The 23,554-nt window shown below is 39.4% G+C and overlaps 1 protein-coding gene across 4 annotated transcripts in view; it reads right to left on the minus strand.

Moving 5' to 3' along the window:
• Positions 1-905: 905 nt before the first annotated feature.
• The window catches only part of TRPC4 (transient receptor potential cation channel subfamily C member 4), a 196,082-nt gene continuing 173,433 nt past the window's right edge, over positions 906-23,554 (minus strand). For all 4 annotated transcript variants that reach the window (XM_039520818.1, XM_039520817.1, XM_039520820.1 and 1 more), the window contains 6 exons: positions 22,351-22,664; positions 19,837-20,032; positions 16,861-17,055; positions 5,254-5,295; positions 4,880-4,969; positions 906-2,665 (listed from right to left, as the gene is read on the minus strand). In XM_039520818.1, coding sequence (XP_039376752.1) covers positions 1,946-2,665; positions 4,880-4,969; positions 5,254-5,295; positions 16,861-17,055; positions 19,837-20,032; positions 22,351-22,664 — 1,557 coding nt within the window. In that variant the 3' untranslated portion in view covers positions 906-1,945. The remainder of the gene's footprint in view (positions 2,666-4,879; positions 4,970-5,253; positions 5,296-16,860; positions 17,056-19,836; positions 20,033-22,350; positions 22,665-23,554) is intronic.

A 23,554-nucleotide genomic window follows, 5' to 3' on the forward strand; every position in this document is an offset into this window, starting at 1 on the left:
CGTTTGATTTGGATCATGAGTTTGTACAGTAGAAGTATTACAAGGCAATATTTTTTGAAGAGACATAATACCAACTGAGCATATGGTAGCTGCTGCCACATCATGGGATAACAATATCAATCTGCGAACTGTTGTATAGTGAGCCCAAAAATCAAAAGAAACTAAGGACACAAATATAGAATCTATTCTGTGAGGTATATTTTTAAAGGAGAGTATCAGAGGGGTAGCCATGTTAGTCTGGATCTGTAAAAAGTGACAGAGTCCTGTGGCACCTTATAGATTAACAGATGTATTGGAGCATGCATCTGATGAAGTGGGTATTCATCCACGAAACCTTATGCTCCAATACGTCTGTTAGTCTACAAGGTGCCACAGGACTCTTTGTCACTTTTGAAAGGAGAGAATATTCAAATCCAACATTTGCATGCAAAACTCACATGAGCTCACAGTTACCTGTTTTCCACATGTAAGAGCACTTACATGTTGCAGGGGCAACTTAGGGGCTTTACCAAATGTGTCTGTAAACATTTGGTTTCTGCTCAGCTCTCAAAAACATGGAAAAGGTGCCATCCATGGTTAATTCCACCTTTGTTATGTACTTCCTGGGATCCAGTATATAAGGTAATTCTGTGTTCTGGGATCCCCGAACACAGGACAATATAAACTGTAAAACCTACCACAACAAGATGAATTTAAGAATGGAATGGCTACCTTATTGTGGTGTATTCAAAAGTTTCCATGGGCCTTTCTGTAGTTTGTAGTGTGCATTTTTATATTTATTCTATCTTAATAATATAGGACACCAGTCACCGATTAAAAAGAAACATACTGTTTAATTTTAAAAATACTCATTTTGACTAAGACAATAAATCACTTGTCATTTATGAAAAATATTATCAGGCTTCTATTATACATTTGAATGTCTACGTATTTTTGTATAAAATCATCCATTAGGTTCCCCAAAACTCTGTGATGATCCAGAAAACCTCTGTTAGGTTTGCCTTTCAAATATTCCGAACAGATTGTCATACTTTTCTAATATTTAGGAGGATTTTTTTCTGAAGTAATCTTGCTCTTAGCAAATGCAGTTGTAATATGAAGGCAGAAGCTAATGAGCAATTGTATATTGAAGTGCATAGTTTGCCCACATTTGGAAAAAGCAGATGTTTGGAGAAATAATAGCTGGTACTGATTGTGATTTCTTTTGGAATAAACAGTCATAAAATTGTAGCAAGCCATAAACATTTTGTTTACTATAAGAAAGGAAACATTTTATACAACCCATTTTTTTTGCAAATTAAATTGTAACAATGTCATCAGTAGGGTCATAACTCTGTGGGGGACGGGGAAGTATAATTAAATAACCAAACAGGAAAATTATTCATAATGTACAGTTATTAACACTCTTTCAATAAATAAATGATATATTATGTTTTAATTTATTTCCATAACATTTGAAGCAAATCAAATTTCTACCCATTTAAATAATTGTATTGACAGAAACTGCTTATGGATTATTATGCTGCCCATTATCTTTAAGGAACTAAAAAAGTTAAGTAAAGGCTTACAAGATTAAGCTACTTTTTATTTGCATAGAAAAATATTTATCATAGGAGTCAACTATCATATGAGAGAAATTGCATTTGTTTTAATTGAAAAAAGATAGCTAAAAAGTTTCTGTGGGTTATTGCAACAGTACAAGAATACAAGATGCTTCCATTTATTAAAAAAATGTAAAACAAATTGTGAAAGCTAAAGCAGGCTACAAAACAGAAGGTTCCTCTATTGTCTTTCCCTCACCTAATTATGTTACAAGTGCATGTGCCATGGTTGTTGAATACTATAAAGTGTAATTCTATACTTTCTAATATAACTTTTAAAACATCCTGCCCAAAAAAGCACTATGCAAAATATATATATTTGTATATGCTCACTCCCACTCGCATCACAACCTCGTTGTTACATAATCATCCTGAACAACTGTCTCTTCGTTCATCTCCGAGTCACTGGTAATGTCCAACTTCTTGTCCAGCAAATCCTCTGGTGTGAGGGGGTCTGAGTCCTGTACCTCTGTCTTCTCAGTTTCCACAGCACAATCATTCTCCTCGTGCTGTGAATCCAAAGTCTCACTGTTGGTTTGCTTATTGTTTGTTAGCATGCACTTTTCATTGAGACCTTGGATACTTAATGCACAGTTCATGACCATTTTTTCCCCTTCCAGTTCAGTAGTTTTCTCGCATTGTTCATCCACCTGTTGTTGTGAAACTTCTTCAGACACAGAGAATATTTTATTTGCACTCAGTTCCAGGGAGCTTGTTTTTGATCGTCTATGAAATAATCCAAAGCTTTTTATGTCTGTTACAAAGTTCACCCTCTTTTGTTTCTCCTTTATGGGCTCAGCCACCATCAGTGCAGCTCCATTGCTTATGTTATGTGGTTCAGAGGCTATAGCAGCTGATCTTGGATGAATCAGTGTAGTTATGTCAAAAAGGCTGAAGTTCTTTTTCTTTACTTTCTCCTTTCCTCCACTCTCACAGTTTTCATCAGCCTCTAACAAAGAAGAGGCTTCTTTGTTGATTTTTGAAGTTTGCAAATTAGAAAGTCTGTTTCCTTTCAACAAACCCAGGACTTCAAAACGAAAGCTGGAAATATCTTGCTTTAACTCCTAAAAAGTTAGGAAGATATAGGAAGCATTTAAAACTTGGGAATCTATTTTGGTTTTGTTTGGTTTCTCTTTGTAATAAAGAACAACACCTGAATGTTTGAGCAAATGTGTTCATTTGTAAATATATAGTATTATGGATGTTAATGTTTATTTTTCTCTGACATCTTCTAAGTGCTTTGTGAATGCTTCAGATCAGTCCTCACAATTCCCATGGAAGGCGGAGAAGTGAGTATTAATACTTCCCAGAGGAAAGCCTGAGAGCTTATGTAAAGTGCCCATGACCCCTTGTCTAAATCACTGGCAGTGCTAGGATGAGAACTCTGGCTGTCTTACCTCCCATACCTATGTCTGGCTCACTAGACTGTGCTACTCCTATATAGGCAGAGCATTTTCACTGATATTCCTTAACCCACCGAATGTTATTATCCTTTACAAGGTGTACTAGCTTCCAGGTGGATGGCCCCAGGAACTATGTATTTTAAGGATTTGGGAGTTCAGGAAGTGGTGGTAGTGGGTGAACTGGGGATAGTCTGTGAGAGTGGAAAGGCACAGTAGTGAACCTAAGAGGTGTGGTAGGTGAGGCCATCCTCTCTCCCATTAGCTTCATCAAGATCTGCTGAATTTAATCTTTGATTTAAAAAAAGAAGGGGGGGTCTGTGACCCTAAGAGCCCCTCAATGCCAACTGCCAACATTTACAGACACAGGATGACTGGCTAATTTAAAGAAGCTTCTAGCCTTTTGGTTTAGCAAGTTTTAATAGCTGAATTTTGTAGTTTGCCACCCAGTGACACTAAGAACATCATTTCTTCTGAAGTTCACAGTTTGAGAACCAGGACCAGTATAAACTCATCACCCTTCCAAGATCAGGTCATCATCAAATGATCTTTCCTCACTTTAGCACTTAACTGCCAGCATCATATTAGCCCTGATACACATAATCCCCAACACATTGTTGTCATAACACATATCTAAGAGGTATCATGTAAGGTATCACATGTAAACTGGTGACACACTGATCCCAAAATCCTTGTGTGATGTATGAATGGGATGTGTACAAAGGGTTATGTATGTGTGCTGGAAAAGTGTTCTTAAAATGTGTTTCATAGGCAGTGTACAAATCAGGCCTGCTCTAGACCCAAGAGTGTGGATTCCTCTATCTAACTAGCTTGATTATAGGCAGGACAGTGGAAGTACATTTACATATAAGGTAAACCAAGCAATCAAACAAGCAATGGAAGAAAGCACTTAGTGAACTCCGCAGAGTTTTGCGTCTGCAACCCAAGTAAGTCTGCCTGGCTTTTGAGACAAAGACAACGGACTTTGGAAAAAGATATGGGGAGAAAAAAAGACATTCTGGTTATCCTTCACTTAGGGGACATAAGGAACAGCACCCTCTGAGCCTGTGAAAGTTTGATTCTCCTGGCCTGAAGGGCAGGAGCTGCTGATAACTTGCTGTAAGTGACAGACTGTTTTCAGCAAAAACATAAGTTTCTAGAATTGAGTTTTAGTCACTAGAAAGTGTACTTAGTTTTGTTTAGATTGTAACCATACCTCTCTCTTTTTCTCTCACTGAGTATCACTTAAATTTCTGTTCTTTGTTAATAAACTTATTCTTAGTTCTACTATAAACTATCTCAGTGCTATTATATTGAAGGATAAAGTGAGTCCTCAGCTAACCTAACAGTCTGGTGTGTACACTGGCTCTTCCATCCAGCCCTGCACTCCATGGCAGAAGAGCTAATTTTCTGAGATGTGGAAGTATTTCCATCTTGCTCTATCAGTATGGTCAATCACACAAGCTCTACCCCACTTTGGGATTCTCCTACACAGAGAAGGTTCCCAGCTAGCCAATTAAGCTGTCTGTTTCTTCCACTGGAAAGAGCCTGGTCCAAAATGTTTAAATGATTGGCCCAAGCTGACCTAGTAATCCATTGGGATACCCATGAATAGAACACAGGTCATTTGACACCAATCATTAGGCTATGCTGCCCATAATTATTTATTAATTTAACAGCTGTGAAAGTCTAAAGAGATTGTACTGGAAAGAACAAAAAGGAGCAATATTTTGTGTGCAAAATGAATGCATGTGGTCAGGCAGGCCACACAGACTGTCCTCTAAGCTGTAAGTGAATGGCAGTTGCATGATTGTTTGTTTGATGCCCTGTAGTCATTTGACATTTTATTATTACATTGATAAGAATGAAAATAGTCACCTTAAAATTCTCTTCTGTGAGTCCTTCTTCAGTTTTGGCATCTCTTATCATTGCGGCAACGTATCGCTTAACAAGATTTCTCATCACTTCCTAAAAGATTTAAAAGAGTGTGTTAGTTTCGCTGGCAATGCTAACTGGACATACATTCACTGAACCAACTTCATTTTTGCTTCCTTTTCTAAGTCACTACAAAAATTTTAAAACTTCTAGAGCCAGTCAAAACATTTCATCAACACGTTTTCTCAATGAAAAATAATTGTTTCAATTAAAGAGATTTTTTTCTTGAAATATGTGGGGGAAGCAGGGAAATCCTATCCCATCCCTCTCTAATAATTACCCATGCTAAAAAAAACAAAAAAAACACGGGCCTTCACCTGGTATTGATGATGTCTCCTCAAATTATCAGCTGCACGCCTCTGAAAAGAAACAGATTGAGATACTAGTATTAATGCTAGTGACTAATTTTTTAAAAAAAACTTCAACAACTGGCTGAAAGTGGCAGGAGAGCAATATGATGAACTAGGGCAAGTGATGTGGAGGGCTGGTTCGAGGTCTTTTGGGAAGTTTCGGTACTGGTCCATCCTGGAGCTGGACAGGAGGGAGGGCTGCTGACAGCCAAAATGAGAAGTGCATCCTTGTGTCTTTTCCATACTGCAAAGGGAAGATCTGTGTGAGCCCTAAGTAGCACACAGTGGAGTGGAGCACAGGATCTGTGATCAAACTGAGACGCCCTCAGCACAAAGGGGCTGGGGAAGGATAATGGCTCCTATTCTGACCTTCAAAGCTAGGATAGCAGCTATACAGGGGCTGAGTAGTGCCTCATGACTACCCCACAGATTAGAGAGTGAATTCTTCCTCCTCACCCCTGTTAGCTTCCTGCACAAAGCCTGATTGCTCATGTTTGGTGCAGTGAAGAATTAATTTGGATGAAAGAGAAAACCCAAGTAAACTTTTGCACCGTAGTGCAAAGGACAGTCTCCTCAGATTAATGGTATATTTCATCTCTGGATGAAAGGGTCAACATTAGGTCATTGGCCAGACTCAAAATAAAGCCAAACCTGTCCACACTGCGATATGGACAATGCTCAAATGGTGGACAACAAAAAGAAGCTTCATAGGAAGAAATGTGTAAAACACAGCACTACTAGCAACAAAGCAATGGGTATCTCATCCGATTGTACTCTGATACCTAAGGGGTCTCAGGAAGAAGGAAAAAAATAATTTGATTCTTACTCTGCTCATGAGTTAATGATTTCCTCAATAACAATTCAGATGGGCTGACTGAAGTCTTTGCTTATTCTATACCTTTGATTGTCCCTAGCTTATATTAATAGATTCCAAATCCAGAAGAGAAAATTGTGACCATCTAGTTTGACCACCTGTATAACACAGGCCATAGACTTTCCCAAAATAATTCCTAGAGCAGATCTGTTAGAAAAAATATCCAATCTTGATTTAAAAATTGTCAGTGTGAAGAATCTACCACAACCTTTGGTAAATTGCTCCAATGGTTAATTACCATCACGGTTAAAAATTTATGCTGTATTTCCAGTTTGAATTTACCTAGCTTAAATTTCCCACCATTGGATTGTGTTATACTGTTCGGTACCATATTAAAAAGTCCATCATCAAATATTTGTTCCCCATGTAGAGCAATAGACTGTAATCAAGTCACTCCTTAATCTTCTCTTTCTTAAAATAAATAGATTGAGCTGTTTGAGCCTATCGTTATAGGGCATGTTTTCTGACTCTTTAATCATTCTTTTGAATCCTCTCTGAAACTTCTCCAGCTTACCAATATCTTTCTTGAGTTTTGGACAAGAGAACTGGACACACTATTCCAGCAGAAGTCGCACCAGTGGCAGACACAGAGTAAGTTAGTGGGAGCAAGATTGATATTTTTTTATTTTTGTCTCCTACATTTGTCATCCCAAATGCAATTGGATGTCTAATCTATGGCAAAATGTATCTAGGAGACCTGACAAAACTGAAGTTATAAGAAATCAGGCATTCATATATTTTCTCCAGCTCTTGGAGTCAAGGCTGATTTACAATTTACTTATGATTGGTAACATTCCTGTACTAGTGGATGGTTTGTAATTTGTGATTGATTTCTCTTTTGTGATTTACTGCAAAGTCATGATGAGACTACAGCAGGATGTAGGGGGTGGGGGAGGGAGGAGGGACATCGCATTTTCTGTTGTGGTAGCTTCTCTGAAAAGACACTGCATAGAATGGTTCCCTAAGTGAGCAGCTGCCCTCTAGTTATTCCAGTGCTTTTTCCTGATTACATTTCTGTCTTATGTAATTTTGTGCATGCTAAATACAAGTTACTATGTCCTTTCTAATTCAATCACCTGAAGACTGAGTGGAAATGCATTGAGTACTATGCCCACACAGTACAATGTTTCTGCAAAACCCCTTTGCAAAGGAAGGGATGTAGTCCTCCCCCACTCTGCATTAAAGCAACTTTGCTCTTGCAATGTTTTAAGGTGGGCCACCAGGTGGAGATGTCTCCCTCTTGTTGGGAGAAGACTGAGGAAATCCTAACAGCATTAGGGTTCATGAAGACAAATCTGACTCACAGAAGATTTGGTAATGAGGAAAAAAATCATTTTCAGATATCACTGAAATGTGCTTAACTCGAGGTAAAGGTAGTGAACCCAATAAACAAAATAAATACTGACTCCTGCATTGCAGAAAACACCACCACAGCTCAGCACTCTGGGTATTCACAGTGAAATACAAAATAAACACAGCAGCTCAAGTTCAGCCTCCCTCAGCTTATGCTGCTATGGAGCAAGGTAACACTGATTAGCCAGATCAGTTATTTACTGATCCTGCACCCACTGAAGTCATTGGCAAACTCCCAATGGAGCAGTGCAGTGACCATTCAGCACGCAGCCTGGTAACACAGGATTTTGGCTGACAGTACTAACCATATTTTTCAACGTGCAAATATCTCCAGAATATTTTTACCACAATTACAATATGTATTTAATGCACAACACTGATGAACTGGAGAACAGTATATGTGTGCATGTGTGCGCACCTTCATGTATACACATATAATATCAAACTAGTGTTCAATGCCTCAGTTCTCCATCTCCAGTTAAAATGCTCAGATCCTTTCTTCAGCTCCTAATTCCCTTTCTTCCTCATGGCAGAATGGATCCTCACATTCTGCAAACTCACTGCCATGAGCTTTCTACCCACTGCTGATTCCCAGTTCAGGTTGGGAACTGTGAAAAATGTGTACCAGAAACCTGTGAGGGTTTCCAGCAGGGTGAGGGTGATGTAGAGTGGGACATGTTACAGACAAGGGACACGCCTTAGCTCCCAACTCTAAGAAACCCCTCTGACCTCCCACACTAGTGCCCCCATCCATTCCCCTAAAACTCCTTAGAAACAGGCAGTTCCCAAGTGTTATCTACTTAAGAAACAGTTTCCTAAAGGCTAAGGCTCAAATTTTCAAAGGTAGCCTCAAATTTTGATTGCCTTTTTTTTGGGGGGGGGCCACACTTCAACATGCAAAATGTCTCAAGTTAAGCACTCAAAATTACAGACTTTTTTGAGAATGATGGCCCCAGAGCTTAATTTTTGGAGGTACTGACCACCTCCAACTTTATCAGAGGTCAATGGCAAGTACATAAGGTTCTAGGTGCTTAATGCTGGCCAGGACAGCCAAAGACTGAGGTCACTTGTGAAAATGTGCCATCAAATCAGTGAAACTAAACTAAATCTTGAAGTTAAGGATGTTTTCCCACAAGGAGCTGTTTCTTCTCAGCACAGCTGTGTCTAAAACTTTCAACATGACTTCACTCCCAGCTTTCCCTTTGCTATGGAGAAAGCTAAATTAGGAAATGTTTACGGGTCAAGATTTATTTATTTTTTTTAATAAAAAGATAAAATTAAAATTGGTACTGCCAAGATTCAAAACTTAATGAAAGCTGCATACAAGCCAAATGTTATACTTAAAACAGTCACTGCTTTCCCCTTCTCTTTGTTTAGTGCTCCACTCCCAGATGGACCTCTTTGAATAGTCACTTTTGTTTAGCAAGAAAAAGAGTGAGAATTCAGAAACCTTTGATTTAGATTTTTAATGATTTTTAAAGAAAAGTTGATGTTTAAACGCAGCTCAGCTGTATGTGAAGTGCAGTTGGAAGTTGTGGGTAGAAGAACAGCCATGGACAAATATATATATATATATATATACACACACATATATATATATATATATATACACACACATATATTAATCACTGTAATAAAGAGAAGGCATGGTCATGTGATTAAAGCACAGCAGTGGAACCCCTAAGATGCCAGTTCAGTTCCCAGCTCTACCACAAATTTTCTGTGTGATACTGGGCAAGTCACTTAATCGGTCTGTGCATGTGATAAAAAGAAAGATAACAATAAGTCCTTTCTGATGTCCTGTGTACATATAGGACCTTGCATATCCCTCTTTTGAGAGACTCTAATCATTACTTTAATACCAGTACTAATAATTTCTATCACCCTGTTTATTAAATTGCCAGCCAATCAATACAGTTTTGCAGACTTGGCAGCAAAATATATTTACTGGTCAGAAATGTAATAATACTAAATTATTTTTAGAGACATGATTTTTTTCTGGCCAATTGTTTTTCACCTAGAAATTTTCATAAAGGTAGAATTCAAATTCAAAGTCTGGCCTTATCATCAAGGAGCTCAATGGTTTGGATCAAGGATACTCTGGGATGTGTACCATGCTGGACAATGCCAGTCCCCAGGAACAACACAGCTGTCCATGGCTAGGGTAAATCTTATCTCTGAAGGAGACACTGCTTTCTCTGGGGCTGGTCCAGGGCTGTGCAAGAAACTCCTGCAGAATCTAACCACCACCTCAAATGTCACCACTTTCCATCCCAAGGGTGATTGCACTCCTTTGATCTAACCTTCACTAACAACCCAGAGCAGATACATAAAAGCTAAAACCTCACATTATTTTCCCCTTCGAAAGAAAAGGGTAAGAAAAAAGGAGAAACGTGACAAATGCAAGTTGAATCACTTAATACACTTCTGGAAGGTGCTCAGATAATGTGATGAGAATGGTATAAGAACCTGAGTAAAATGGAATAGAGGTAAATGCTTATGCACTGTTGTTATAGCTGTGTTGGTCTCAGGAGATCAGAAAGACAAGGTAGGTGAGGTAATATTTTTTCTTGGACCAACTACTTTTGGTGAGAAAGACAAGCTTTCAAGCTTACACCGAGCTCTTCTTTTTCAGACCTGAAGAATAGCTCTGTGTAAGCTCGAAAGCTTGTCTCCCTCACCAATGGAATAAAAGATATTACCTCACCCACCTTGTTTCTCTTAAATGCTTATGTAAGTCAGCAGCGTGAGGAAATACTCAAGGTGTTCTTAGCAAATCTCTTCCCCTATGTCCTTCAGACTACTTTAAGTTTAAAATTGGAATGGAGAAATCTACTATTGAGTGACGGTGATAAGACACTAAATAACAGCTCTGAAATTTCATCCTACATCAATAACAAATCTGGATAGTGAAACATGTCACATAGTTGGAGGAAAATAATATCATTTATTCCAACACTTCTTTTTTTATGAATTAGGGCCTATATTTCAAACATGGTCACAGATTGTGGTTAGCCATGCTGAATAATTTTAGACACCAAAAGACATTGATTAGTCTGGAAAATTTAGGCCTAACAAGGTCAATAAAACTGTGCTATAAATCCATAGTTTATATATGTACATCAATGCAGCTTCTCTATATTGCTTAAACAGCTTCATACCAGTTATCTTAGAACAGGGGCAGACCATTACTTTTTGTCAAGGTCCAAATTTCTTAGTCAAGGTATAGTCAAGGTCCAGACTACAGAGAAACATTTTTATACCACAATAACAGTACTGATAATAATAAGTAAATAAAAGCTTTCATGGTCTGTTCAAAAGCATCTGGCAGTCTGGATTTGGCCTGCAGTCTATCTATTGACTACCCAGTCTTAGAGATATGTAATGAAGTATTAACTTTGTACCATTTTGTGATAACAGCTAAAGACAATACTGCATATACTGGGCTGTCAAAATGACATTAGCAAAAATAAAAAAAAAATACATAAAACTAAATCAAAGTGAGCAATAATTTTTGAAGATAAAGGACCTCTCTGATCAGCATTTAGTATTAGAACCTAAGTGCTGGTAAATTACAATTGAATATCACTGGTCTTTTTACATTGTCTGTGAGCAAGCTGCACCTGTGGTTGGAGCAGAGGACCTCAGAACAGCTGAGCAGTAGAGATGGTTGGGTAGGGAAATAGAATTTTCATTCTGTGGAACATTTCAACATTCTGAAATCTTCTTTCCTCCCAATTCAGAATGAAAGGTCAAAATTTACTACAAAATGAAATATCCAGAATATTGCATTTTGGGAATCTCGAAGTAATGTTTAGACTTTATCATTTCAATTAGTTTATGATATTGTAAACATAAGTCAATATGATAACATTTTGTTAATTTCCCATCAAAATTTTTGATGAAATCAATAATAATCAATAAATGTTTAATTTAGTCAAATCAGCTGTTCAAATGGTCCACCGACTGAAGAGCCTGCTGCTCCAAAGAAAACCCATGTGATAGGAGAAAGATTTCATAAACTAGCTGTGTGTGATATTTGATCAGTCCAGAGGATGGGCTGTCCACTGCACAGTGGACTCTGGCAGATGCAGAGAATTTTCATTCAAGAAAAATGAAAATTAATAACTGGCAAAGGGAGGTGTCTGAAAGACTCCCATAGTGTACCCTGCACCAGCCAAGCCCACTGCACCAAAGGGGAATTTGCCCTTTTTGGAGGGCAGGCAGGTCAACAGTCGGGTATGTATATAGCTCATAAGGAAGTACCCCCAAGAAATTGTGTGTGTCCACTCTAGGCCTGATCCAAAGCCTAATGAAGTAAGTAGAAAAACTTCACTGGACTTTGGATCAGGCCTTAGAGTCACGAGCAGAGAAAAATTAGTCATGTTCCAAACAAATGAAAAAGAGAGGCTCTTGCAATGAGAGCTGGTTGGAAAATTCCCCTCAAAAAATTGTTTGCAGACAAAAGCCTTTTTTTTTTTTTTTACACAAAAGTTTTATGGAAATTTTTTTTTCAAAATTTTTGTGTTTTTTTCCCCCATGAAAAACCAGAAGACAAAAAAAAATTCACTTTTCAGTATTTTCCCTCTGTTTTATTCCCTTTTTTCCTTTGTATCTTATCATTTACCAGAAACCAGGGTTCCAAGTGCGGGGTGGGAAGGGGGAAAGAAGACAGATAAGGGAGAAACAAAACAAATAATCAAAAATATTGAGTTTTCATCAAAAAACAAAAATAAATACATTTTAAAAAATTACAGTGATTTTAAAAAAAAAAGGTTGTTTTTTTTTTCAAATTTTCCTATAAAAAACAATGGCACTTTTGTTCAATTGTATTTGCAACAAAACCTCTTTCACTGGCTGTTTTTAAACACTGAGAAACAGTCATAATATTGGTAGGCTGGGTGCCATCATGACATTACCTGACTTACTTTACCACTAACAGTATTTTAAAAACTGATCTCCAAGTGATCAATACCTATAAAAGGATTCAAGTTAAATTAATTCTGAACTGATATTAATCACTAATCTCTTTAAAAGACATAGTAGATTCCCAGATCCTCAGCTGGTGCGAATTGGAATAGCTCCCCTAAACTTAACACAGTTGTTTAGGCCATCTAATAATCTGGCTCAAAATGTGTAATAAATGAATATTATGTACCCCACCTTCAAATACCCAAACACATTGCCACTGTGAGTTATATTTGTCTTTTAAATATAATCCCACTCTTTTCTTTTCTGTCTGGCTCTTATCTGCACTTGTTTCTTTTTCTTCTGTTACGGGACTTTGGGGTTCATTGTAGTTTTCCATCGTTCTTTCTGAATTCAGTTCCTGTTTTTTGTTTTGTTTTCTTTCTTTCTTTCTTTCTTTATCCCTGGCTTTTCTATGTGAGTTTTAATGTCTCCGTCTATTTTCACTTGTCTGATTCCTGCAGTCTATTTTTCATAATCTGTTTCAGTGCCATCCTCATACCCCTTGGTGTTTGTTTTTTGGTTTTTTTGCTGACACCTACTTTCTCCCTTTCTGTGGCTGTCTCTTTTCCTTCTCTATTCTTTCTTTCCTAGCTACAGTAGTGGCAGCTAAACCAATCACACCAGCCTTTCATGATGCAAATGCTGTCTGACAAGGCCATGGTCTGGAACACATGAATTCAGCATCTTTTTCAGGAAATCTGGACTAGTTTCAGCTGTCATTCTGCAGATCCATCACATGTGAGTCATCTCTGCATGCTTGTTTCTCTATACGTCCACCCAGGAGAAAAACCTCTCACTGATTAAAGTGAATGACAGGCTATGACAGGACAATGAGTGGGGCAAGTCTAGACCATCATTCATTTGATGGGGGTTGGAAAGAGAAAACAGGTAAGGAGAGAGAGGTATATATGAATAGAACAATGGCCCAGATAGGAGAATACATCAGATCCTCCATGTAATTTCCCCAGTCCCTGCTTCTGGGATAAACTTCTGCCTTCATTAAAGTGTGTGAGTTTTGCCATTGAATTTAATAGAGCCAGGACTGTATCCCTTGTATCTTTCCTTTATAGGTATTGATATGCTCCCTTCCCGTTGCGTCTAGCACTCTGCAATCTTCATAGTATTTATCCTGCAACATCCCTGTGAGATAGGGAAGTACTATTGTCCCCATTTTACAGATAGGGAATGGCAGCATGGAGAGACTTAGTGACTTGCTCACAGTCACACAAGAAATCTGTGTCTGAGCTGGAAGTTGAATCCATGTCTCCCAAATCCAAGGCTAGTGTCCTGATAACTGGATCAACCAGCCTTTGCCTCTCTAGTGGGGATCCCTCCCTTTTCCTTTTACTTCTTCCCCTAAAGGTTCCCAATCCCTTATGCTCCATGCACTATGAATCTGTGCTGAACGATGAGAACAGGGGTGTGTTTGATCTAGCATGACACATACAGGAAAATTAGAAAATACTTCTGCCGTCGTGTAAGTGCCCTTATCCTCCAAGAGGTTTCCTCTATACTAGGAATGGCTTCTCATGAGCAATGCTTCCAGAGTCTTACAATACTTAACAGCACATAATCACATATTCATTATATACTGTACTGTATTGTGGATATATGCTATTTGTCTGTGGTATGTCAGTGATACTTAAACTACGGCTGTGGAGCCACAGGTATCTCTTTTGGACACCACAGGCAGGTCTTTGGCAAAGGTGCAATATTTGACACCACATTATCACATTTTCAAGGTGATATTGCATAAATGTGTGATACGCGGGTCTCTCTACTTCAACAGCATGCCATGAATGCAACTCAATGTCAGTATGACACACCACAATGATATTGTCATGCTCTTCAAAGCTAAGGGGACATCTACATTTGAAAGCTAAGGGGACATCTACACTGCAATCAGAAGTGTGGTTGCTGCCTGTGAAGACATACCCAGGCTAGCTTTGTTCTAGGTGACTGTAATAATGATAGTCATAAAGCCACAGCAGCATGCATGGCAGCTGGTCTGGGATCCTGGGTATGTTCTTGAGCAGCTAGTCAATTTAAGATGCTTCAGCTTCACTGCTATTGTTATTCAAGCTAGCTAGATCAAATTTATGTCTACATGTGCTGTAGTCACAGCTTTGATTGCAGTGTAGACGTATCTTAAGGGCATGTCTATGCTACAAACTTTTGCCGACGCAAGTTACAATGGCATAAAACAGTCACAGTTAGTATATGGCTTGTGGGTATGCATACTTGTCTCCATGTGTCGGCACTGCGCGTACTCACCAGGAGTGCTTGTGCTAATGCACAGTACAGTGCACTGTGGATAAGTATCCCAGTGTATAATTCGCCACCGTCCAGCACACTGTCTTTTGGGAAGTTTTGGCAATGCATGGTGGGGCAGGAACCAGTCACACAAGGATGACTGAGAGTAAGGGGTCAAATTCCCAGCATGCAACTTTGTACATCCCATAATGCCATTTTTGCACCATTTTTAAAAATCCCACAAACCTGCTTGGCCCTCCTCACTGTCTGCCATTTTTACAGAAGCCTGCACAGCTCTGCACTGGTGTTTTGAGCATTGCAAGCACAGGATGCACAGTCCTGCAGTATTTGCAGAGCTGCAAGAAGAACCAAACCTGGGAGAAACATGATGATTTATTGGAGGACATTTTGCGGTGGGACATAGCAAGATCCAATTCAAGGTTGTTAGTGGTGTGCACTAAGCGGCTGCAGATGGTGGAGAGCTTCTTCTGGGCCTGAGAAATGGGCATTGACTCATGGGACTGCATCGTAATGTGGGGTTGGGATGATAAGCAGTGGCTGCAGAACTTCTGGATGCCTAAGGCTGCGTTCCTGGATCAGTGTGCCAAGCTTGCCCCAGCCTTCCAGCACAAGGACACCAGAATGAGAGCTGCACTGACAGTGGAAAAGCAAGTGGAAATCACACTGTGCAAGTCTGCAACATTGGATTGATACCAGTCTGTGGGGAAATCACTTTGGTGTTCAAAAATCCACAGTGGGGCCACTGTCATATAAATGTGCAGCGCCATTAATCATCTCTTGCTATGAAGGACTGTGACTGTTGGCAATGTGCACACAGTACATGAACAGGAAGGGCTACTTTTCCATGGTTATGCGAGCATTGGAGGATCACCGGGAACACTTCACCAACATCAACCTTGGCTTGTCAGGGAAGGTGCACGATGCTTGCATCTTTAAGTACACAGGACTGCTCATAAAGCTACAAGAAGGGATTTTCTTTCCCGACTGGTGGATTACCATTGGCAATGTTGAAATGTCAGTAGTGATTCTGGGGGACCCAACCCACCTCTTGCTTTCCTGAGCCATGAAGCCATACACTGGCCACCTCAACAGCACCAAAGAGAGATTCAGCTACCGACTCAGCAGGTGCAGAATGAGTGTTGAATGTGCTTTCGGTAGATTGGAGGGATGCTGGTGTTGTTTACTTACAAGAAAAAGCATCCCAACGGTTATATCTGTCTGCTGTGTCCTGCATAATATCTATGAAGCAAATGGGGAAAAGTGGCCACCAGGGTGGAGGTTGGACGTAGAGCAGCTGTCTGCTGAGTTTGAGCAGCCAGACACAAGGGCTATCAGAAGAGCTCAACACAGAGTTATATGGTTCAGAGAGGCTATGAAAGAGCACTTTAAAAGTGAGCCACCTTAATGCATTGTGGTGTACAGTGCTCTACCTGGCCCTGCTATTTTGGGGCCTGTTAGGTATTGTGTGGTGCTTGGTGTACATGAATGAATATAACACTGTCAATGCACCTATTAATTTTGTGGTGCTTGCTATAAATTTATGATCATTACGCTGTGTTTTTTTCACTGATCCTGTGAGCTGTGTCATGCCATATAGTAACAAGTAAGTGGGTGTTTTCAGTACTGCTGGACATTCTGCAGAATATGTTGGGACCTAATAAAGATGGATAATTTTCCAAACAATAGAATTTTCTTGAGTAACAAAAACACTGCAAAAAATTCTTTTCAAGTTAAGAGCAAATATGTTAAACACGTCTTAAATTTTAAGGAACAGAGCTTAAGAAGGGGAAGGTACATTCATGTCCATTTTAGCTACATATACGTCAACTGTGGCTCTGACAGTGGTGGGGAACCTGCAGATTGCTCACCACTGTTCTGACAGGTCAGTGTGTGTGAAGTGGTTGTTGGCCTTACTGTCCCTCTGTGTGGAGTGGTAGGGGTAGGGATGCAGACACTTATGCCACATGCAAGGGTGATGGCAGTGAAGGAAGGTGCTATACTGGGGTTCTCCATAGACTTTCCAGCTTTGCAAGGCTAAAAACCATCTATTTAGAAAGGGATGGGAAGAGACTGAGTAAGAACCAGAATGGTTTATTCCTTACCCCTATGGTTCCAAAACTTTCGGGTTTCCTTCTAATCTTTTTCTTGCACAGATGTCTCCATGTCCATTTGATCAGATACCAGAGAGACTTGGGGCTTGGTAAAACATTGAAGGGAGTGGGCAGAGTCCCTCCTTCTTCAAAGTAACTCATCCAAAGCTTTGTTCGAGCAAACTTCCATTCAATGTCTGCATGATCCTGTATACAAGAAACATAACAACTGACAAACTGCTAAATAAACAAGGTGAAAAAAAAACTTACAGGGGTCCTATAATCTAAAGCTAAACATATCCTGAAGTGCTAATTAAATGGCTTGTAAAAAACCACAGCTGTCTCTTTTTGATAGAAATTTTAATACAGCAATTGACTTGTTTTGCCCAGTAACAGAGAGTGTGGATATTGTGTCACATTTAATCTTTCTTCCATTGCTACAGATATTTAAAATAATTTAATACCTCTAAGGCAGCAAAGGAAAATTATAACTAGAAAAAATACTAAGTGTCTAGCAGTGGTCTTTTGCTATAGTACCATATCATCATAACAACATGCATTCTACATGGAGCAATTCACTTACTTTGTGATGTACTAGCTTGAGCAAGGCTGTGGGACCTGGGAAATGTGGTAAAAGTGGGTCCCATTTTGTGGGGGCTCTGTTAATTGGCAACCTCAAAAATTCAAACATCATGAGTGAGATCTCCCAAAAATCATGAGTTTAAAAATATTATTGGATTCTTTTAATTTGTTTTTTTGGCTTTTAAGTCTTTTGGGTACTCTCAGATGGTGCTTTGAGCTTTTCCCTGCAACCATAAGGGGTGGAAACTTATATATATTTTTAAATGAAAGTTGAGATTCTCATCTAATCATAAGTTTCAGAGTAGCAGCCGTGTTAGTCTATATCCGCAAAAAAAACAGGAGTACTTGTGGCACCTTAAAGACTAACAAATTTATTTTAGCATGAGCTTTCGTGAGCTGCAGCTCACAAAAGCTCATGCTAAAATAAATTTGTTAGTCTTTAAGGTGCCACAAGTACTCCTGTTTTTTTTTCATCTAATCATATGCCTCCAGGAGCTGAGTGTTTAAATAAACACCAAATATAGTGGGAGTTGCAATCAAATAGTAAGAATTGGCAATACTAGTTGCTCTCCTGTTTTCAGGACAGTGCTGTATAGAGCTGTGGGTTTGTTACCATATGAGCTGATGTGGGCAGAAACAATTTTCGTGTCTCAGGAAAATTTTTGAGATTACATTTTTCCCCGTTCCGCATCAGGATAAAACAGATCCCTATCCAAATTTTTCAGGGGGAGAAAAGAAATTGCTTTCCTTCAAATACCCATTAGCCTAGTGATCAGGGGAACTCATCTAGCACATGGGAGGCCCAGGTTCAAGTTCCTGTTTAGATCATGGATTACAATAGACAACTTCTAAAAATTCAAAATTGAAACAAAATGATTCTTTCAAAATTTTCTTTCTCAGAGAATTTCAAAAATTTCTGATTTCATTCCTAATCAGATCAAAACCAAATCCTGAAATCCTTCACGAAGTGGCATTTATATTCTCCACACAGTTCTAGCAGGGCTGCCCAGAGCGGGGGGGCAAGTGGGGCAATTTGCCCCAGCCCCTGGACCTCGCAGGGGCCCCCACAAGAATATAGTATTCTATAGTATTGTGACTTTTTTTATGGAAGGGGCCCCCGAAATTGCTTTGCCCCAGGCCCCCTGAATCCTCTGGGTGGCCCTGAGTTCTAGTCATGACTGCATCTGCCAAGGATCAATCTATTTAATGAGTGTTAAGATATATAAAAAAATAACCCCAAAGTTCTGATTAGGATAAAGACACAGTTTTCATGAAATGAGAAAACAGGACCAAATAAGGAAATGTACGAGGCCTCTACTGCAGCTTGCATATATGTCATCAAATCAGATACCACATCTTTGCAGTCCCTGTTAGTAGGAGAGTATGTGCAATTTGTAAAGCCACCACTTCGTGAAACTACACCAGTTTCAGTTACTGTACTCTCTCCTGCAAGGGATTAGCACTTGCATAGAGTCTTAGAGAACTGAAGGTGGGGAAGTAAATATTTTAAACTCTCTAGATGTGATGGTCATAAGACGCACCAGCTCCTGCTATCCCTACGTAAGCAAATCTCTCTTTAATGTGACAGGGTGCTTTGCTTGAGCAAGGAATGAAGGATCATTCCTACATCTACATTCATATTTGTCCCAATGGCTGAGATTTTCAAAGTTGCCTAAGGAATTTGGACACCCAGTTCCCATTAATTTTATCTTTAAGATCTAGCTTTTTTGCCACCCCAAGCATGGCAGGCAGGCTGCCTTTGGTGGTGCGCCTGTGGGAGGTCCCCGGTCCCGCAGCTTCAGCGTACCCACTGCCGAATTGCCGCTGAATCTGCGGGTCCGGCGGACCTCCCGTAGGCACGCTGCTGAAGACAGCCTGACTGTCACCCTTGCAGGGACCGGCAGGGCACCTCCCATGGCTTGCCACTCCAGGCACGCACTTGGTGCATTGGTGCCTGGAGCCACCACTGTCTAAGATGTGTAAGAATCACTGGATATAGTACTAACCTTTGATTTGGCGTGAAGTCTGGAAAACAGCCTTTTAAAGCTTGAGTGTTAAATAGAAAATATGCAACTAGCCTGTTGCAGATTCCTTATTCTTGGGGAAGATCCTGGCTAAAACAGCCTGTTGACGGCAACCCTGATACACGCTGCCCCTCCCACAACACAACTGCTGTGTCAGGAGCATCTTTGCACCATTCAGAATTCAGGGAGAATTCTCATCTGGCCAAATCCAGCAATTTTCTAGTCTGTTTATGCTTGAAGGGCAGTGCAAAGGAACTAGAAAACATCAGAGAATGTATCCCCGTATTCCATATGTAAATGGGATTTAATGCTGGAAAAAGTAAATGTGGGAACTGAGAGAAAATACTCATTGCAAGTGATTTAATAAGGAGAAATAACTTACAGCAATGAGCTGGTAAGAGTTATTCATCATGGCTATTAACATGTTGAGTAGAACAACCAGCGAGATGACATTATAGGTTCCAAACATGGTGGCCCCAACAAACTCAGTAAACTCATGTCGTGCTTTTACATTGGTCACGTACAGATTGATGAGACCAAATATAGACCAGAATAATGACTGTAGTGTTTCAAATAGTCTGAAAAATAAATAGATAATAATTGCAGCAAATATACATATATACCCAAATCTTTCCCCACATGCACAGTCAAAGCATTTTGTGCTAGCAGAGGACAGGATTTTCCCCAATATACACAAAAGTATGTAATTTTCCAGGGAAATTTTGGTAAACTCTCCAAACTTCAGTCCTTAAAGCCAGGCATCTAAATACATAAATAGGCCCTTCAGTAAGTGGCTAATTCTGTTCAAATCACTGCTCAGCATCTCTGAAAATCAGGCCAGTTATTTAAATATCGGTACCTACACTTGAACATTTTTGGCCCACATGCCTAAGGTTGATCCCACTGAAGTCAATGAGAACATTGTCTTGACATCAGTTGGCCAGAATTGGACCCCGAAATTAAGCTGGTGTCTGAATTTCAGCAGTGGGTGTGCCACATGAAAGAAGCAGCAGCAGTGGGTTAAAATGATTTGTTTGTATCAGTAAACAGTTTGTATATTCAATTGGTAGTGTGCTTTGAAAGTCTTCTAGATAAAAGGAGCTGCTGTAGCTTTTTTTTTTTTTTCCTCGAGCAGGGCAGGGCAGGGGGTGCTTTGCTGTGGATTATCTGCTACTAGAAGTCTTTAAATCATGATTTTCAGCATTCAGCAGAGAAAAGGGAGAGAGAATTATTTCAGGAGTGGGTGGATCAGCTTATGTGGCCTGCATCTTGCAGGAGGTCAGACTAGATGATCATAATGGTCCCTTCTGATCTTGAATTCTATGATTCTATTATTCTAATTCGAGGGGCATTCCCATGCATACATTTTATTTAGTAAAGAGCTCAGAAATTCAAAGATAAAGCAGACAATCACAAAATGACATTGTGATTCTACAGTTAAATTATATAGTATCCCCTTAGAGCTATGGCAAGGACAGCAGCTAGGATGTTAAATAACAAGGTGCCATCTCTGAAACAGATTTGTAGGAGCTAAAGAGTTTGAAATAATATCACTTCTTTGTAACACAACGCTGTGCTAATACACTACAAATTATTATTTTGAGCCCTGATCAGCCATATGCTCCTGGGCAGTGTGGAGCAAGGCTTTACACTATGGCTATGCAAGTCCTAGGGCCTGATTCTCCTTTCTTTTATATCAGTGCAAGTCAGGAGTAACTAAACTGGACTCTGGAGTTACAGATGTGTAAATCTGGTGCAAGTAAGTGGAGAACTGGGCCCAGGGTGCCTCCAAGGAGTGGCTGTGCAGCATGTCTTGCTGCAGTTCTTGGAAAGGCATAGACAGAATGCACCACTAAACTCCCCTGCTGGAGATTTCTCATGCAATAAAGAAGCAGGAGCCACCACAGCCTGCCCAGACAGCCCCTTTTACGGACATAACCACTGCCAGCACCCCTCTTCAGAACCCCAGGGGAGACAGCCAAATTATCATTGCTTCACTCAACGTCACCCTGATGGGGAAGTGGCTCTTGGTCCAATTTAAATGTAGGTGAGTAGCTAAATATGACTTACAGAACTCAGCTGGTAACAGCTGTTTGTATCAGAAGTTTGATTCAGTGTGGAAGGTGAAAGTTCAAGTAGAGAATTAAAATTCATTTAATACAGATTGGGCACTAACCTTGTCACTTGATATAGCTAAACAACTAAAATCACTGACTTTCAAACTGAAGGAAAATAAATAACTGAAACTCATTATTATTTAGCCTTTGAGACAAAAGTGAGAATGTAGAGATTGAATATTTAGAAGAAATTCAATTGAAGGTGGCCTTGCATTCAGGCTCCCTGGCAGCTTGGACTGAATTTTTTCCTTGTCCTGCTTCAGTGGAACCTTGTACATCCAATTAATCCACACACAAACAATCCTGAAGTTTTTGAAAACTGAAGTTGTTCAGAAGATGACACTTTAATATTAACAAACAGACATAGAAGAAAACCACAGCAACATTTGCCCGTAGAAGAAAACTCTTAGCAGGTTACATTTATTTGTTTGGAGCCAGATCAGTATTTTATTGCCAAAATCACGCTATCGTCTCATTTTTCTCATTTTAGCTCATACCCTTTTAAGTTACGTCTGTGGACGTCTTTCTAGCATAGACCATACGTTATCCTAGATTGCTGTAAGTATTTATTAATTATTAATTATTATTATTATTAATAATAATTTGTATTGTATGACCTAGAGACAGTCATGGACCAGGATGCCACTGTACTAGGTGTTGCACAAATGCTGAACAAAAAAGATGTCTCTTCCCCAAAGAGCTTACAGTCTGAGCCAGTCTAAGTAGAGCTTACAGTACAATATTGCATGTATCAAATGAAAAGTAGATATGCCACTTACGTTGAAAATGCATTATTCTGCTTTTCACATCGTATTCCTTTGCAGCTGTTGGGTTCATTTGTTTCATAATAGAAGTACAGCTGGTTCAACCCATTTGCAAAAGCTAGCAGCACGAGACAGTAAATGAATAGAAACTTTAAAATGTCCAGTAACATTCTTCCTAGAGATATTTGCAGAGGACCCAGGTGAGAATTTGCAGTAAATAATGAGATCAAGCGCAGGGAACTAAAGATGTTCGCAATAGCAAACAATGCCTCAGCCACCAATGTGGGGTGCCACATATCCCAGCTTTGTCGCGGGTGTAACCCACTATACTGGAAAAAAAAAAAGAAGAGAGAGTTATACTTTTGTTTTCATACAGAAATCAAAGTTGTTCAGTTTCTTTGCTGAGCCATTCTGTTCAGGCATGAATAACACAAAAATTAGCCCTTTTTTGGAATGGAGTATGTCTGGTTTGTCTCTTCAAAGGAGTTCATAATCTTAATATTAGAACAAATATGGCTTGTGTGTTTGTCCTTATCCAGACCTTCAGCTGAAGGATGATTTATACTAGCCTTTTTGTATTTTGTTATGATTTTGTTGCAGTGAAAGGATTACGTCTGGTCTTTTTGTAACTGTCTGTGACAGACAGTAGAAAAGCAGTACACACTGTAATTGTATTTAGCAAATTTATGAAGGTCTGGCTCTCTTGAAATGTAGAAAGTGGGTGCTGGATCCTGCAAAGTCAATGAAACTACTCAAATGAATAAAGACTCCATATATAAACGTTTGATAGATCAAGGCCTGGATAATCACTAAAAAGTTGCTATACAGTAGATAAGGAATAAGAATATCATTTAATCTCTAATATTAAAACAATGACAATATCTATTTGTTCTCTCTTTGAGCCACGCTTAATTGTTTACTTACCTCATTTTCAGTCAGTCTGATCCTTGTAATCATGAACCTTTAACAGTCCAGGCCTACCAATAGGTTCCATGAAGTAGAAATGCATTTTAAAATAAAACCTTTCTAAATACTCTTCTGTAATTTTTACTGATTATCTATTGAGTACCTTAAATATGCTCTGTGCAGATCAGAAGACTCAGGGCTAAATTCACAAAAGGACTTATGTACCTAACTACCATTTTAGGAACCTAAATCCCAGAATAAGGCCCAGTGGGATTCACAAAACCTCTGTTCAGCTGCTCCTAAACACAGTTGA

This window comes from Mauremys reevesii, linkage group 1 (assembly GCF_016161935.1).
Source record: "Mauremys reevesii isolate NIE-2019 linkage group 1, ASM1616193v1, whole genome shotgun sequence".
NCBI classification, from domain to species: domain Eukaryota; kingdom Metazoa; phylum Chordata; order Testudines; family Geoemydidae; genus Mauremys; species Mauremys reevesii.